This window comes from Leptidea sinapis, chromosome 15, assembly GCF_905404315.1.
Source record: "Leptidea sinapis chromosome 15, ilLepSina1.1, whole genome shotgun sequence".
Taxonomy (NCBI): domain Eukaryota; kingdom Metazoa; phylum Arthropoda; class Insecta; order Lepidoptera; family Pieridae; genus Leptidea; species Leptidea sinapis.
This window is the reverse complement of record NC_066279.1, coordinates 8,680,322-8,699,083: the sequence shown is the minus strand read 5'-3', so window position 1 is coordinate 8,699,083 and position 18,762 is coordinate 8,680,322. Positions and strand designations below refer to the sequence as shown.

The following is an 18,762-nucleotide window of genomic DNA, read 5'->3' as shown; positions in this document are numbered from 1 at the left end:
GAATTTTCTCTGTAATTTTTTTCAGCTATCTTTCTCTCAGCTATCGCAGCAGAACACTCACTGTCCCACCAAGGAGGTGATGGAATATACCCATTGCCATTATTATTTTTAATAGGAAAAACTTCCTCAGCAGCCTGTAGTAGGGCCTGTGTAAAAGCTTCATTACAAAGATGATTATTGCTATCATTTAGTGGAGGTATGGTTGATAAATTTTGTTGAACTTTATCTCTATATAATGACCAGTTAGCATCCTTAAGTTTATATTTTAACCGGGAAGGAGACTTTGACAACTTTTCGCTAATTTTTTGAGGAAATGATACAATTAGTGGAAAGTGATCACTTCCATATGAAGACGATAGAGGCCACCAGTTTAATGTAGGGGCAAGGGAGGGACTACACAGGGTTAGGTCTGGTGCACTAATACCCTCATGGGGCTGTGACCTTCTAGTAGAACAGCCAGAGTTTAGAAGGCATAAATTATTATCATCTAAGATGTCTAAGATTCTAGCCCCATAATGATCAGACTTAGAACTTCCCCACATAGAATGTTGTGCATTGAAATCTCCCATGACTAAAATAGGGCGCGGGAGTGAAGATAGAATGCTACAAATATCATCAAAGACTTCACTGGAAGGGTGAGGTATATACATATTTACAAAACAAATATTATTTACACTAGCAGCAATAATGGAAAATTTATCACTGTGATTAGGGATGGGTATGTGGACAAAGGGCACACCTCCTCTAAGAATTAGTGCAACTCCACCATACCCATCTGTTCTGTCTTCTCTAAGACAGATATGTCCTGGAATTCTAAAATTGAATCCGGGACGAAGCCAAGTCTCTTGAAGAGAGACTGCAAATGGTTTGTAACTATTCAATAAATAAATTAGGTCACTTTTTTTACTATTAATACTCCGGCAATTCCACTGAATCACTAGAGACTGGTTTTGTGGATGGTCCTGACTGGCCATGATTTAAAAAACTTTTCAAAGTAGCAGCATCGTTGGACGGTATTTTAATTATATTAGATTGTGAAAGGTACTGAATGATAGAAATGATGAAATCCTTTGTTATTATTTCTGACAAATCATTGTAATTTTTGAGACAACCTGTAGAAAAGGAAGAAATGTTGCTGTAATCTTGGATAAGCTCTGCATGCGCTTTTTGATCATATCCCTTACTAGAATTTCTGGGACGAACTTTGGGTTTCAAGAATACTGTTTTCCTATATGACTGTGTGGGACTCTTAGAAAGGCTTGTTAAATTATTGGGGTTGGAATAAGTAATAGTTGGACCAGTAGGGGCCGATGAAGCAGAAGCAAGAACGTCAGCATAAGATTTCGAAACTGGTGGATGGACTTTACTGGCTTCTGAATAAGATATAGAGTTTCTAGCCATTGTTTCCTTAATAGCTTTTTGTCTAGCATACTCCGGGCACTTTTTGTCGGTTGCGAAATGGGAACCAGAACATAAGATACAGACAGCATCATTCCTTTCAGTCTCACAGCTTATACCTGAGTGGTTGTCACCACATTTGTAACACCTTGGAGTGCCTCTGCATTGCATTTTGGTGTGACCAAAACGGCAACAATTAAAACATTGCAGCGTGGGGAAAATATAAAGCTCTACAGATAAGGAATTGAAACATATAAAGACCCTGGGAGGTAACACCTTCCCGTCAAAGGTTAAAACTACGGTCTCAGTTGGAATGAACTTGGGTGTCTCTCCATCATATACCTTTCGGTTTAATCTCCGAACTTTCAAAATGCTTCCACAGTTCTGCGGAAGCTCAATATTTTCTATAATATCTTTCTCATCCCAGTCACATGGCACACCTCTCACAATTCCCATGCGGGTGATAGTGAAGGCCGGAATAAATGCTTTGTATTTATTAACATCAAGAGATTTGTGATCTAGAAATGTGTTAGCATCCTGAAATGTTTTAAATTGTAAAGACAACCTATTCCTTCCAATCTTTTTGATGCTTCCCTCTACAATGTTTTTTATCAAACTTTTTTTAAGGAAAAATCCAAATTGTACTGGGTGAATAGATCCGGTTTGATTTGGTAGTAAGATTTTTTGAACATGGACAACATAAGGCGCAGGGTCTGACGCGTGGTAAAGTGACCGAGCAGAACGAGGGTTACTTGTGATATTATTAGACTGAACAGCCTCATTATGGTGGATTTCGGTGTTTTTATCATTAGACTCAAGCATGTTAGGAATAACATTATCCTTCAAATCATTGGGAGAGTATTGGGAATCTGATGGACCCTTATATCTGTGATTTTTTCTCTTCCTTTGATTTCTATCTGAGATTCTCTTTCTTTTAATTGATTTCGTGTTTTCCGAACAGTCCGTATCTATAATTGAACTTTCCGTTTCCATTCCCGACGCATCTATAGTGACTACATGAGACACCTGGAGGGATGCCCCTCCAGGGTCTTCGGGCTCCAACATGGACGCCAAGAGAAAAATTCTATTTACATATAATACAATAAAATGACTTACCAGGTGAAGAGAAAAAAACTAAAACTATAAATAATAAACACTAACTACTTATATATACACCTTACAACTTAACTGATCCTATAATATCAAATTAATTTAACTTTCAAAAGTTTTGCCAAAAAAGGACGTCCGCCTACTTCTAAACTTCCCGCCTTTTTTTCAAGTTTTCAACAAATAATTTCATTAGTAATAATTAGTTCATTATTCTAAACTTCAAATTCCGAAGCGAAAATGTACCCTAAACAAACTAACAAAGTCAAACGTCAATGTCTATCTCATTTTTTTCTTAGTTCGCCCATTAAGGGCAGGCTTACCAGTGGGAGGCTCCTTTGCACAGGAAGCCGGCTAGATTATGGATATTGTACAACAATGGCGCCTATTACTGCCGTGATGTAGTAATGTGTAAACATTACTGTGTTTCGGTCTGAAGGGCGCCGCAGCTATTGAAATTACTGGGCAAATGAGACTTAACATATTTTGTCTTAAGGTGACAAACGCAATTGTAGCGCCGCTAAGAAGTTTTTGGGTTTTTCAAGAATTCTGAGCGGCACTGCATTGTTATGGGTAGGGCGTATCAATTACCATCTGAGCTGAATGTCCCGCTCGTCTCATCCCTTATTTTCATAAAAAAAAGGCTATAGTCTATACTGCCTATAAATGTCAATGTCAGTTCGCAGACTACGTGATTGTGAAAAATAATCTGTCATTAGGTACCCAGCAATGAGTAGCCATAAATTAAATAATCTTCTACGGTCTATCATAGAACCACCGTATTAGAAATTAGATTATACTAGTCTAAGACTATTCTATTTATAGGAGAGTCTTAGTCAATCCCATACAATTAGAGTTATTGTGGTTTTTAGTTTATATATTTAATTATTGTGTAATTCTCGTTCAAAGAATATTTATACTCATAGTAGTACAAATAGTAGTGTTCTGTAGTAAGCCGTAAAGAATAAGGTTATGTTTTGAATAAAATAAGGACATTGGTCGCTTGAAATTGTAGTTTTCTTCTTTTAATTGTCTGCAGGTATTATTCCTTTCAATTGATATCTAATAAATTTTTGTAAGGCGAAATAACTCATACTTTTGCGCTCTGTTATTCAAAGATTATGTCGGATGTTGATCAAAGTACCTAATACTACTTTTGTGTGTTTTCTTACAGATTATAATGGTGTTTGTGAGTATTGCAAATTATGTGAGATGTAGGGGGCCAGATGAGTTTTGGCGGAAAAGGAAAATATTCAAATTAGCGGCACATTATATTGGTCGAAGGCGTAATTGTTATTCAGTAGCTGTTAGAAATGTCCATCGTGCGTTAGTCTATGCTACTCTTGGACGTAAACTAAAAAAAGAGGATATGAAGACATTGTGGGATACACGTATAAATGCTGCTTGTGAGCAACACAATATAACACCATTTACATTAAGAGAAGGCTTAGATCGAGCTGATATTATGCTTGATCGAAAAAGTTTATCTGATTTAGCTTGCTGGGAACCAAAAACGTTTGAGTGTCTAGCTGCTGTAGCAAAGGAGAAGTTGCGGCTTGATGGTACAATAGATGGAAGTGACAAACATCTACCCACTGGTGTAGAATTAAAACTACAAGATGTTATGCTGGAAGCCTGGTTGAAGGAAACAAAATAATCTATACTTAATCTTTATTCAAATAAAAATAGGTTTAAGAATACATAGTTTAGAATATTATTGATGTATTTTTTATTCCTTATTAGTTAATTCTCTTTTAAGTTGGTTTGTCAATTCTTTTTGTTTCTCTAATATGTATAGGTTTTCTATTTTCCTCTTCTGCTGCCTTTCTGTATCTCGCAAAACACCTTCATGCATTCTTTCCCTGAAGAACATAATATGAAATTACTAATAACACATATTTATGACAATGTTAAGTTACACATCCTAACACAGCGTACATGGTCATGGAAAATATAAATCACTAGTTGACCCGACAGATGTTGTTCTGTATATAATTAATTTGTCACTAATATATCACAACATCAAGAATTATTTCGTAAAATATGCTCCCTGTTGTTGTAATGAAATTGTTTCACAGCAGAACGTTCAAACCGTGCGACAATAAATTCTCTCATAGAAAATATGTCCATGCAAAACAAATATCGGACGACGGGGGACACATCAAAGGAAAAACAAAATTATTGTTTTTATTTAATTCCGAACACTTTCATATTTATTGACCTTTTAAACCTTCCCTGGACTTCCACAAATAATTCAAGACCAAAATTAGGCAAATTGGTCCACCATTCTCAAGTTTTAGCGAAACTAACGAACAGCAATTCATTTTTATATATATAGATTAATTAGCTCATCCTGGAAATGCTCTGTTACAACAGAAGTACGGAACTTGAGAGTACTATACTATAAATTTTGTAGGATAAAATATTAAAGTAACAATATCCTTATTTATCAGCCAAGATAAAAATCCTTTTTAGGTGGGTGGGCGGAACAAGAATCACACTTTTTGGTTACTTGTCAACTTGAAAGGATTTGAAAATCTTGAAAAAAAAAACATGATGTTTTGGGGACATACATAAGTTTGCAAACCAGTTTTTTAATTGTTAGACATAATTGTGCCTACTTAGTATAATACTATACAATTTTAGGTGTCCTGTGCATTATTATTTAATCTATATTATTACTATATAATAAATACCAGGCAGAAGCCTGTATTGACATATGGCTGCCAAAGTTGGTCGCTAACAAAAGCACAAATTAAAAAACTTCATACATGTCAGAATGCAAAGAACAGAAGTATGATGGGGAAGAAACTTTTAGATAGATTAAAAATATCAACCATAAAAAAGCACAGAGGAATGAAAGACATATCTATAACCATTAAGAAACTTAAATGGAAGTGGGCAGGGCATACAATCACAGGATAGGCAACATGGAGTAAAACATTAATGAATTTGTACACAGGTCACATGAAAAGGAAAAGGGGTAGACCTTTCCAAAGATGGGTGGACCAAATAAGAACTGTTGCAGGTGGCACATGGACTAGAACTGTGGAGCATAGAAATTTATGGAGGAAATTGGAGGTCTTTGCCAACAATAGGCAAACAGACAAGGTTGTTGAGGGAGCTTAAATTTCATTTTAAATATAAATATTCTAGGTTAAGTAAAACACTTTGTATAACTTGTCTGAATAAAGGCTTATATTATTATTATATAATAAACCTCTGTTGTCAAAGAAGCTTTATTATATTTATTAAATTTGTACTCAGTGAGTCCTAGAATATTGTATGGTATTTTATCAAATTTTATTAAAATTGAATACCAAAACATAGAGGAGCCCTATGATGTTATTGACTTTTTTGGGGATACTGCAATAAATAAAATACTATAAAATTTATGATTCTAATACTGAACATATAATAGAGGATATAAAATAATAATTAAAGACATTTTAGAGGATATAAAGCAATAGTTAAAGAAATATATCAGATTCTCTCTACCTGTCTGTTTGTTGTTTTATATGAACATATGCAACAATTCCCGTAGTTATTAGACATGTTGAGCCTAATACTGCTTTGGATGTAAAGGATGACATAACAATTTAATTATCTATAATAATATTTGTCGAGTATGATATTATTCAATATCTTTTTCTTATCTATTCATTTTCCTCTTATGAAACAAAATGATTTTTATTATGTCCTTACATTTATGGAATTACTATTCAAGGAAATTATTATTTGTTATGCATTTAAATTAAATTCTTAAAAAGTTAAAAGTGAGTTGTGACTGACAAATTAAAATACCTAGTTGAATTTTCTGTTTATAGTTTGTGGTGATAAGGTTTTTTTTTTTAATTTATTTAGTGGCACGGGTGGGGATGCAAGTCTATAAGCCGGTCCATAGGTTCTGACACTGGCGTTGCCCTCCTATTCCCTATTTATCTGATATTACTTGGGTACCAAAAATCGACATAGATAGACACCGGTAGATTAGCCACCTTAACTTAGCAGAATGATTTTAATGAAAAATATACAAAAACTGTTCTTTAAAATTATGTATTGCTAGACTGCCCGTTTTTCTTTGCCATAAATCTTAGTATGGATCAATGTGCAAACCCTTTAAAGAGTCTGTGTAAATGCTATTTATTTGGCAGGTTTTCATATTATAGAATAATAGTCTCTCAATTTTTGCACCGCTATGTGAGAGAGCAAACTGTAATTTTATTCCGAATTAGCATAGCAGGGGGAAAATCGCAGACTGGTCTGCTTTTTTTGATATAAAAATTTTTGGAGTCTGAGCGTTTAAAGATTAAATAAAACAACTGCTTGAGTAGCATGAGGAATATATGATTTATTTCAGTTACACGATATATATACAAAATTCTTAAAACTAGTTAACCAATTACAATTGTTACTTAAAAAAATATTTACAAGTTTAGAAATTACATACCAATACTAAAGCTTACATTTTGACCAATAGTTAAACGTTTACTTCAATTAGAATTGAGAATAATACAATGTGTTCTACCTCGCTCTAAAACAAATGCTATCGGAGTAAGCCGGCCAGCGAGCGCTTGTGTAAACTCTCGTTCATGCTCGATCGGCGGATGTCAATGAGCCTGTTGCTCATTGATTAAAAATGAATGATTAGTAATCTACGCGCTTTACTAGAGTACGCTCGGCCTTCCTGTGAGGTTGTGTAACGCGGAGACCGCAGATATACTCACGTGACCAGTATATGACTGGTCACGTGAGTATATCTGCGGTCTTCGAGAGAACGTGACGATGCTTGTACTTCGATGAGCTGACTACTGGTGATCTGCATGATTCTATGACTTGGTATACAGCATTATGAAATGGTTCTTATCAGAGCTAATATTATGGTATATACAATAATGTGTTCTTTTAAGAACGAATCTTTCGGCATACGCTTATTACAGTTAATATGCACGATCTATAATGCTACGAAGGTATTACGTTACAAGTTAGATATTAGACATTTATATTATTTGATGTTATTGGTTGTAGGTACAAGTTCAGATTGATGCTTCCCGAACTCTTCAATTCCTGAAAATATGTGTATCGTCTTAATATCTTCAACATAAAAAGTCATCTATAGAAGATTAAACAGTTGGTTTTATGTTTTTTTCTTTTTATATTTTCAACTTCTATGTGAGCAATAGTTAGGGCTACATATTTTCTATTAAATGTCCAACATTCATTAATTTAAGATATGATTCTTTATCCTTAATTTCCTCCTTTTCCTTCATTTGATTCCTCTATTTTTCAACAAGTCGTAATGTATTTTGTTCTACCACGTTCGGTTGTCATATCAACCTAAACTATATGGATAAAATTTGACATTTATAGATAGTTCGTGTATCCCGCGCCGCTATATTGATGCAATGGACGTCAACTCAAATCCATGTATAATAGAGGGGCGGATTTTCCCACAAAGACGTTTTTTCGTTGTATGTAAGGTAGATTCCTACCATTGAATTATCAAATAGTTTGTGATAATGGCTATAGAAATGCTTCACAATAAAGATATTTTTGTGTGTAGTTTAACTTTTGATGGGGCTGCCAGAAACACTAACATGGCCACTAGTCTTCTTCTTTTTTTAAATTTATATTCATTTAAGCCAATTTTACATTTAAAAATATATTTTAATGATTGTTATTTTTGGAGTCGGTGTCAGCCAAGGTAGGTTTGAAACTACGTCATACATAGTTATAGGTGAGCTGATGTGCTTATGTCACACGCGCGACATGAGGAGGCGAGAGCGAGACCGCGGCGGGAGGACACCGATTCCAAATATAACAATAATTATTGTAACTAGAATTAGATTAATTAGTTAGATTTTATTAAATACGCTATTATTTTTATAATTTTTAGTGCATTTTATATGTATTGTTTTCGAATATTTATTTTTGAAATTGGTTGTTTTTTTTTTGTTTGTTAAATATTTCTAGCTTTCATGCATACGATTTCTTTAACTCTAGATACCACCAAGCTGCATATGCGGGGACTAGCTCTTTTGTCCGATCATGATCCCCGTGAACGGTCTGCACAAAAATCGCTAAGCGGTCATCAAAAGGAGGAGGTACCCATTGTCTACCCATTGTCCTCCTATAAAACTCCTATAACCATCTTTCACTATAAATTACGGGAATAAATGGTATATTTGTTAAACTGTGAGTGACCTTCTTAAGTAGATTTGTCAAACTTTTTTGTTGGTCAAAAAATTCTGGCGTTAGATGGCACTAGCCTCAATAACCTAACCTCTATAATTCGTGCCTTTTCTCTCTACTTCTTGTCTATTAATTACCTGACTGGCAATTGCGTCAACATTTACAGTCATTATAAGCAGTTATTGCCTCTCGCTGTAAAGTTGGCTAGCCATATTAGCTTTCATAGTATGTTGGTAAGGAAGTATGCTTCATTGTTCGAAATATTAAAACTATATAACACTTTGTTCACAGCCTAATTGGAGTTTAATATACTTTCATTTTACGCAACGAGAGTTTATCCTAAATTAAATGATAATTTACGAAATAATATATTATTCTGTATGTAAATTTTTCATCAAAATAAATAACTTTTTGGTTAGTTGTGGGGAGTAGATGTATGTTAAAGGTAAAAAATGGTTACTTTTACAATAAAATTCTTTTCAGTAAAGTATTCTTCAACTGGTTAAGGCACCCGTTACTCTTGACTCAGATTGCAGCGCCTTTATCTCCTTCACTAAACGTGAGAAAGTAGGTAAATATTTCCGTGGAGTACAAGCATCTTTTTACCAGTGGGAGGCTCCTTTACACAGAATGTTGGCTAGATTATGGGTACCACAATGGCATCTATTTATGCCGCAAAGCAGTAATGTGTAAGCATTATTGTGTTTTGGTCTGAAGGGCGCTGTAGCTAGTGAAATAACTGGGCAAATGAGACTTAACATCTTAAGGTGACGACCGTAATTGTGGTGCCACTCAGCTTTTGGGTTTTTCAAGAATCCTGATCTGCACTGCATTCAAATGGGCAGGGCGTATCAATTACCATCAGCTGAACGTCCTGCTTGTCTCTCAATATCAAAAAAATCTTTATTTAATTGATTTACCTATATGCTATCACAATGAGAAGTTTAAAAGAAAAATAAAAAAACCTGAATTACAAATAAAATTAAATCCTATTTGTTTTACATTATGTGGTGTCTCTGTAAAAGTAAGTGATCTTTCATGTTAAAGGGTTTCTAAAGTCAAAACCTCTTTCCTAACAGGGTATCACATGTCATCGATAATTTTTTTGTGGTGATCTTGCGTTTCCTCCTAGGATGATGCATCCTCACTCTTTAGTGCTTATACTGACAGTTCTTACGAATATAGCTGACATAGTATTGACATTATCTTTGGTATCTGAAGTCTTAGATCATTTAAACGTCTAGATCTATCTATTACAGCTGTAAAAACCTCAAAAAAAATTTAGTTTAGAAGTAACCGTTATTTTGATCAGTTCACGCACACTAACACTGAGTGTCATACAAATCGCCTGTTTTTATCGGTAATAACACCAAGAGAGTTTATCTAGACGTATACATTATTTAGGGCTGGATTAATAAAATTTAATGATGAATTTTATAATTAATGGAATTATTTAAGAAAACGATTAAATTAGTGATAATTTGATAAAGGAGTATTCATTTTAATAGCAGACCGCGCTGGTGTTTTACTAATGTTAACTATATAACAAATACGGAGAAAAGCTCTATTGTGGGTAACCCTAATGGCATACCTGGCATCTCTATGCTTCTGAAAATTTAAAACATTTGTCTTGCCTCGCACAGCGACTTGAATCATTTACTGGCTACAGTTTTCCCGATTCAATACGACTTAGGGACCAAGCGTCGAGCATTCTCCCCATACATGCATCTCTTGACCAGTAGTGTTGCGGATGTCCATGGTCTGTTGTTTCACCATTTTCCATCACCTGAGCCTCGTACACGTTTGACTTGTAAATAAAAATATATAGATATCCTAACCTAGATTTGTTAACTCATATATCTTATATAAGTTAGTAACATTAACATAAGTTTGCAAAAAAGTTATTCCGATGTCAGCCTATCATTTGCGCCACTTCATAGTTTTACTAAAATTAAAAACCATTGTTAAATGGCACTTAAATAGCAAACGTTTAAAAAAATATTTTTCGAAAATAGAATTTATCAGTGAGATAATATGAATGAATATTGTTTTGAAATTTGACTCTAACTTTGCTATAGATAAAACGTACAACATTTTCAACATTCATTAAATTTGTTAGAAGACGAAAAAAGCTCATGTCCTCAACGGTCGGCGCAGCGAGTCAAATCGAATCGAAGAAATTCGTTTTCAATATGTACATTACACATCTGAAAAACATTGAGCTCAACTACCCTAGGCTGATTTGTGGTTACCTCCATAGTATACCGACTGGTATACTATTCCCGTGCCAGCTGGGTCACGTGATTGGCCTAAGAATAGGTCATCAATTGCAATGCGGTTCATATACTATTTTCGAGCGTAATAACACTAAAGATGTGAGCGAGACGACAATAGCGATAAAATGATGAGCTGTCAGTATGTTTTTTAATTAAATAAAGCAATTATGAACTACTACTTCAATAAATAACTTAATTTAAATCTTAATAGATGCATTACACGTGTTGCTAATTAGTTACGTTAGTTAGTAATTAATTATTTTATTTTGATGTTTCAATGAGAAGGTTACAACTTAAATTAACTGAAATGAACAATCAATGGTAACACTAACTAAATGGTAGTCCTAGGTCATTGTGGGAAGAGAATATCAGGTAGAGTACCTATCTTAGTGAACCACGGTTACCTCTAAATTATTTCGGGGTGAACTTGAACGAATGTTTAACTTTCTTGGCTATTCTATTAATTTTCTCCTCGATGCTTAAACATAGATTTAAGTGGCAGGCAAAATAAGTAAGTCCAGATTCTTGAAAAAATTATATTTTTTTCTTTTCATAAAAATTATAACAATTGTATTTACAAAATATGTACAGAAAACAAAATAATCTAAGGATAGGTACATTTAAGTTTGAACAAATCAATAACACGATAGGTACGTCCTATCACGCCGTTCAAACCGCCATCCTATCACATCACACAGAAAATATAATCATTTGTATAAAAATCAATCATTCATTTTATATAGTGTTATTTGTTTCTGATAAACTGTATATTGTACTGCATCATATTTTGTTCCTGAAATCGTAGTTATGCAAGTATGTAAGATGCAACGTTCAAATCTCACATCACATAGAAATTTAAACCTATTATATATTATGTAAAAATCATTCATTCATTTTTACATAGTGATATTTGTTTCCAATACAGTTTGTATTTTCCACTGCATCATATTTTATCTCTGAAATCATTAAGCCAATATTGAGATTGGCAACTCTAGTGATCGTGCCTCTCACTCACTCATATATGCAATATGAAGATAGAAGATAAACAATCTTCTATCTACGATGCGATAAAACAAGCAATACATACCTATAATAGTAAATTATACCCGGAAAAGTAGTTAAAGTGTTGCAAAAGAACAAACCAATGATCTTTTTTACAGTTTATGGTAATCTGTATTGATGCGTATATTTAATTACAGAATTAAGGGAACTTTTAACGTGTATTTATTTAATTCGTATATTCATATTCTAAAACAGATAGCTACTAATGAAGATTTTATAATTCGTCACGCGATAAGTGACAATTAAAGTTGACGCGTCGTTGAAATAGCAGTATTTTTTATCTGTAATCTGACATTGAAAGTTGTAAGCTGTCAATAAAAAATAAAAAATTAAATCGTGGGTTGTTTCTTGAAAAGATGATGTAAATATTATGATATATTGCTGTAATTAAACTATACAATGCGTATCTATAATGTCAATCCGTGGAACACTGTTTTATCCTTGAACATCTTGGCAAAACCAATCTACAGTATTCAATAGAGTATATGCATGATATTTAAAAAAATACTTAAATTTGATTTTTTACATGCTAAAAGTTATCAAACTCATCAAATTATAGATAAAAACATTCATAATCCATAAAAAAAATTCCCGAAAATATATTTCGGCTATTCAAACGGCAAAATAGCGATTTTACGCGGGGTTTCTGTTACGTCAGTCTTCCCCAGTTTTTTCCTTCGGTTATAGTGCGAAAACTACTGAACCGATCGGAATAATTATTATAGGTACCATTAGATGCAGCGTGTTTCGGAGAAGGTTTTAGTATATGGTAATTGGGTTTTGGCAATTTCTTATCTGGAACCTATTTTTTTTCCTTAGAAATGTCTAAAATTAATCAAATAATTCAGTCATTGACATTTCATTACATAATATAATGGTAATTCATACAATGAGCGGGCGCGGGATATTGCCGTGTCAGCACTTATCTTGACTAAACAAATTTGTAACAATTCTGGTGAAATGTATTAAATTTAAATACATTTTGTGATTTATAAAATAATTGACCAAAAGCAAAAATTCTGTAAAATTTATTTAGTATTTTCTGGTGCCAAAAATACTTCGAAAAGTGCCCTACATAAAGTATTTTTCTAGTCCCAAGAGACTCAACTAACCGAGCAAAGTGGTATAAACGGGATGTCGGGATGCATTCTGTGAACCGCTAGATAATTTGACGTTGCCTAGGGACGCTTCATTCTATATTTTCTACCGCATTTATCACGGGGAGTGTTCCGAGGAGCTGTATGATGATCACATTCATGTGGCGTTCCGCATTCCAGTGCGGTTTTCAAGGAACTTTCTTCCACGTACTACAAAACTGTGAAATGAGCTTCCTTGTGCTGATCACTTAACATAAGATGACCCGTACGCTCGTTTGTCCTCCCTTTCATACAAAAAAATCAATGAGAAAAGATAATGATCTCCAACAACTTGCTTATATAGTTGTGGTATATATTCAAGGTACCAATTTTAAGGTACAAACTTTTTATTTAGTTTTGTTAATTTATTGTTTATCGAGACTTTGACGTCACACTACGCTTCAACCAATAGCATTGCGTTTGGATATTTTATTTTTCGCGCGAATTTATCGCACTTTTGTTTATTGAATATTTATTATTCAGTAAAAATTTAATAAGAAAAAACTATTTAAGATAAAATAAATTAAAATAAAGATTAAAAAAAATATTTGAATTAAATGTAAGTTACATGCATATACCTTATTACTTATTTAAATTTAAATGTCATTAACATATTATATTCAGTGAACTCATATAAATTATATTTTAACGACCATAGTACGAAGCTTGTTGGAACGATCTTTTTTTCCACATTCACTTTTCATTTCAATGTAGAAAGTGTTTATATAATCAATTAGATACAACTGGTAAATAAATAAGTAATTATATAATTCCAATACTAATTATTAAATGTACTTATAAACACACCTATATACTATGAAATAGTATTTACAACATTTCCTAGTTTACACCACTCTCATTGGGTAACGTTTCAAAGGCAGCCCTTTCATCACAACCAATTTATTCATCCAACATAAATATTTTAATCATTCGTTGGTTATAAATCTTATGGCATATGGTATTATGCGATACCTAATTAGGCTAACTACAATTATTGTCATAGAAACTAGCTGAGCCTCTGTTTGGTATTTCAGCGAATTCCCGTTTCGGTGTACATAGTTTGGTGCTGAAGTCTACATTACGCTTTCTGTAAAAAAATAAAATGAATTATTGGTATCTAACAGACTGATATTTAATAGGGGTTAAAGTATGAAATTGCCATTTTATTGTAATAGGTACTTCGAATTGACATAGAACCTTCATGGTTTGAGATTTTTGAGTGATTTTTTTTTCATATGGTACCTATGTAGATCTTCTTTTAAAAAATTTGCAACATTCAATTATCGATTTAAGTTGTTTTTTGTATTCAGTTTAGACAAGAAAGTAGGTATCCTACTTCAAAAACTATACAGGAACTGCAATTAGAAACAATTCGTCACCCTCCGTATTCGCCAGACCATGCTCCAACGGACTACCATATTTTTCGTGATTTGGACAGTTTTGTACGTGATAAAAGTTTTCTTCTCCGAAGGCAGTACAAAATGCTTTCACATAGTTTGTCGAGTCTCGATCACCACAGTTCTAGCGCAAAGGCATAAATGATCTTCCTATTCGATGGCAGCAATGTATAGATAATAATAGTAATTATTTTTGTTAAATATGTTAAATAAAAAAAGCGAATTTCAATTTTCAGTACAACTCGGACAAGAAGTGTAATTTTTTTCAAAAGTTAGTATCTTAACTTTATTCAGTTAGGCTTAAACTAAGCGCTTTGAAGTCGTCACTGTAAATATTTCTTGTAAATTACTGAATTTGCCATATTATGTCCGGAAAAAGTAAGAGCCTGTGAGAAGAACATACAACAGACTCAACGCCTCTAGACCACTCTTGTCAATCAATAGAGTATTTTAAATGGCTGAACTAAACAAAACAAATTAGTTTGGAAGGTGCTTCGTCCAATTGCATTCAATATGTGAATCGTTTTCAAAGTTAAAAGCGTTTTAAATATCAAGTATGTGTGTGTGTATAAGTGTGTGCACTCCACCGAAGGTAAGTGAAATGGAGACATTCGTTTTGTGCATTTGAACCATACACTTACAATATAGATAAGCGTGCGAGAGAGAAGTATATCTCTAACGGAGATACAGAAAAATAGAGAAGGTAAGCAAATCCATTGTACTGTAACCGATTATGATTGAAGAGTCGTAAACAGTCAACTTAGAATTAGCCCCTAAGTACCAATTTATAAAAATAAACTAGCTCACCATCAGTTACAAACACATTGACAAGTTGGGGTCACATTAGTGTGCTGCCAGGTCATCTATATACGCTACATTATGTCTATCATTTGAACGAAGCCTTACAAGTTAACGAAAGGAGCTATGACTACTAAGAAAAGTACATGGCCACAGAATCAGAATTCTTTCTGACAGTATGGCGGTATTAAGGGCATTAACCTTAACCAATACGAGGTCGCTCCAGGAAGTCTGCGAACACCCCAGGAATGTTCTGAACTTCTGGAAGGAGCTGGGCTGGTTGGAGTAACTGGCCAATACAGCACGCAGAATGGACCCATGCTAGTGGTTTAATTGCGGAAATAGGAGCCCCTATACCATACCATACCATGGTATGGTATGGTATAGGGGCTCCTATTAGTAGCAAGGAGCTACGACAGCAAAGATTATCAAGAATGTCGGTTCATTAACTATATTGCTTTAGAAGGTGCTATTATGAGTATTGCTGGGGCGAGCAACGTAAGCACATATAAAAATCCACTCAAGAGACTAAGATTATTGTCTAAAATTGTCATTGTTGTAGCTATAGAATTTAAAAGCTCGGCTAAATTTGACAGTAGGAATTTAAAAAAATGTATTTAAAGCCTTTAAAAACGTAACGTTATTCTAATATTCCTTATATCTTAATACTTAAATAAAAACCGTACTTTAGCAAATGTGAATTGGCTTTACATTGAAAAATAATGGAGGTTGTAACAATCTTACAAATATTCTTAAACTCACCCTCTGCTAGGAAGCTCCATTTGATCGACAAGAACAGATTTCACGTAGAGGCGATCATTACACCAGAGAATGCAAAGAGATCGAGGTTCTAGTACATTCATGTCGTATTCCCAAGATAACTCTACCTGGAACAGATATTAATTGTTAATGTGATATAGATTATATTTTGTTCTTAAATTTTGTACTTTCATTATTAAATTATTTTTTTTGGAACTGTGATCGCTGAGAGTTGATAACCAATCACTGTTTGTAGGTACCTAGTTTGTACAGATTACGTCTCGCAAATTATTTTTTGGATTGTATTAGAAGAGGAAATAGATTTAAAAGAACTATTCGATAATTTTATGATATAATCGATAGATTTTATCCCAAAAATAACCAATTTCTGGTTTTGTCAAAAAAGATATTTTTCTCATGAATTTACGCGCTAAACCGCTGATTGTAAGTGCTTAGATTTTTTTGTGCGCGTGGCATCAAACGACGCCCATCACATAAGTTATGTATTTAATAATACCAATTAGTACTTAGCCTATTAAATTTAAATTCTATTTTGTTTTATCTGCTTATGCAAGGCTGGAATACGCCAAGAAGGCAGTTTATGTAAAAAGAGTATTTTAGCGTAGGTACTATAGCACTAATGTGTTATAAAGTATATCTATGTGAAGTGGTAAAAACTCTATTTTTGAGTTTGTTTGGCAGCCCTTGTCTCATTTCGTAATCACGGATTACGAGATTATATTAATATTAATAATCCATTCCGTGATAAAATAATATCTTACAACACAGACCTTAGATCACTTATACACACACACTATGCCCTTCCACAGAAGGCACAGTAGGAAGAATAGAATAGAATACAAAGTGTACAAATCGCGAGTGTAAGAAGTACGAGTGGAACATCGCACATCACGTTGCGCCCTGTCAGCGGTTGCGCTGGCGCGTGCTGTGTTTCCACATTTTCCCCAAGTTCACGTTCGAGCATCAATTGGTTCGCGTGTGCTCATAACCATTTAGACTAAGTTCAATAAAATAATCGTTCTTTAGTCTAGTTTAATTTATGAACCAAACATAAATTAATCTGTACGGCAACCAGAACACCGTACATCGTGGTCCTTCGAGCCGGATTACGACAAGTAAAACTTACTTTTCGCACTTTTCCGCCTAAATCCATTGGATGAGTCACCACAATAGTGTACGAAGTCCCGTGCTCCAATCTGAAATGCATATTGTATTTAGAATTATATTTTTCTCTAGTTTATATAGTCAATTGTATAATTAATAGAAAAAGTTCTGACTTCACGTAATTGTTGGGTGTGAGATCCATTCCACGTATTACTCCTTTATCTGATAATAATGTCACCTTTAGGAAACCCTGTGGAATTATACAGGTTTACTTTATTGTTGGAGCATTGGTATATACGAGAAAGAAGTAAATATGTAATGATAATTTTACCTGCACCCACGATTCTGCACCTTTAGGATTAGCCAAATGAATTGCTATTCTGTAGTGCCTTTCTGTAAATGATGAGTTGTCAAATAAGGGCATAGAAATACATTAAACTTACATAACAGTTATTATGATACTTTTTTTTATAACTTTCTTTAATGAAGGGGATCGGGGGTTTATTTCAAGTAGATTATAAACTCATAACATCTTGATGTTAATTTGATTATCACTTTACCTATATATATATAATTAAAATTGAAATTTAATGATATTACATATAATATGTTTATAAACACGGAACTTATACTCTCTATATCTCTCTGCTTCTCTGCAGAAAGAGTATTTATGTTATTATAATAATAAATCCTTTGAGATTGTTGATTGTTTCAACAAAATGTATACACGCGAATTCTTGAGAGCCACGGTTAGTATGTAGACAGCTATATCACTAGAACCACTTCGGAAGCAAAATATGGCGATGTTAGAGAAAATAAATGTTGTATCGATACCGACAAAACAGTTTATTATATAAACTCACGGCAGTACGGCTGATCCTTCCCTGTATTCAGAAAATACTTCGCACCAATTGTTTCCTGCTCCTCTGACGGGTATACTTCATTTTCTGTTTGGTTGTTTTTATTTGTGATAAGCCCAGGAGAACTGTCTGCATGGAATCTGTAATATTTTGTCAGTAAAAAAATTCAATATTGTTACAACTTGCTTATTGAAATAATAGATACTTTAGGGTGCTTATCATACACGTGTTACTTTAAGGATAAATTGATGGTACCTATGCTTCTATTATTCAGAACCCAAAATCTACTATTACTTTGCGGGAAACGCTTTTGTTGTCTATATGTCGCAGGGATTTGATAAAAACAGTATTTGGTCATGTCACGAAGGATAACACCATTTTATCATTTCTCAATTTAGTATCGCGTCGCAGGTGGAGGAGGGTGAAGGGAAAGGTATCCTCTGTCCCCTAGCACCACTCCCATGAATGAAAAGGTAACTCTTCATTCTCTTGAAAATCAAATTTATATAACCTAACCTCAAAACAAACAAAAGTTGCTGTAAAGGCCAAGTAGAGGTTCGCCATCCCCTTCCACCTAACCTATTCCAGTCAGGGTATGAGTCAAGTGTGAAGCTCGCTTCGCTCGCTTTTACATCCTAAGTTCTTCTAATGG

At 33.8% G+C, this 18,762-nt stretch overlaps 2 protein-coding genes and 1 long non-coding RNA gene across 9 annotated transcripts in view; 1 reads left to right on the top strand and 2 right to left on the bottom strand.

The window, feature by feature from the left end:
* Positions 1-3,237: 3,237 nt before the first annotated feature.
* On the top strand, positions 3,238-4,222 carry LOC126968501 (39S ribosomal protein L20, mitochondrial). Of its 2 annotated transcripts, none has more exons than XM_050813580.1 (2): positions 3,238-3,455; positions 3,680-4,222. In XM_050813580.1, exon 2 carries the CDS (start codon positions 3,686-3,688, stop codon positions 4,160-4,162), a length of 477 nt encoding a protein of 158 aa, XP_050669537.1. In that variant the 5' UTR covers positions 3,238-3,455; positions 3,680-3,685; the 3' UTR covers positions 4,163-4,222. The 2 variants fall into 2 exon arrangements, with proteins under 2 accessions (XP_050669537.1, XP_050669535.1); XM_050813578.1 differs by having other exon boundaries at positions 3,241-3,544.
* Positions 4,163-6,327, bottom strand: LOC126968507 (uncharacterized). Its single transcript, XR_007730214.1, has 2 exons — positions 6,004-6,327; positions 4,163-4,367 (listed from the first exon to the last, which is right to left on the bottom strand). It is a non-coding gene; the product is annotated as an uncharacterized LOC126968507 (long non-coding RNA).
* A 504-nt stretch (positions 6,328-6,831) lies between these two features.
* The window catches only part of LOC126968465 (pancreatic triacylglycerol lipase-like), a 59,819-nt gene continuing 47,888 nt past the window's right edge, over positions 6,832-18,762 (bottom strand). For 5 of the 6 annotated variants that reach the window (XM_050813518.1, XM_050813519.1, XM_050813520.1 and 2 more), the window contains 6 exons: positions 18,114-18,250; positions 17,582-17,643; positions 17,424-17,500; positions 17,273-17,342; positions 16,129-16,253; positions 11,496-14,258 (listed from right to left, as the gene is read on the bottom strand). In XM_050813518.1, coding sequence (XP_050669475.1) covers positions 14,153-14,258; positions 16,129-16,253; positions 17,273-17,342; positions 17,424-17,500; positions 17,582-17,643; positions 18,114-18,250 — 577 coding nt within the window. In that variant the 3' untranslated portion in view covers positions 11,496-14,152. Of the gene's footprint in view, positions 7,573-11,495; positions 14,259-16,128; positions 16,254-17,272; positions 17,343-17,423; positions 17,501-17,581; positions 17,644-18,113; positions 18,251-18,762 lie in introns of those variants that run through there. The other variant, XM_050813524.1, reaches the window with a different exon arrangement.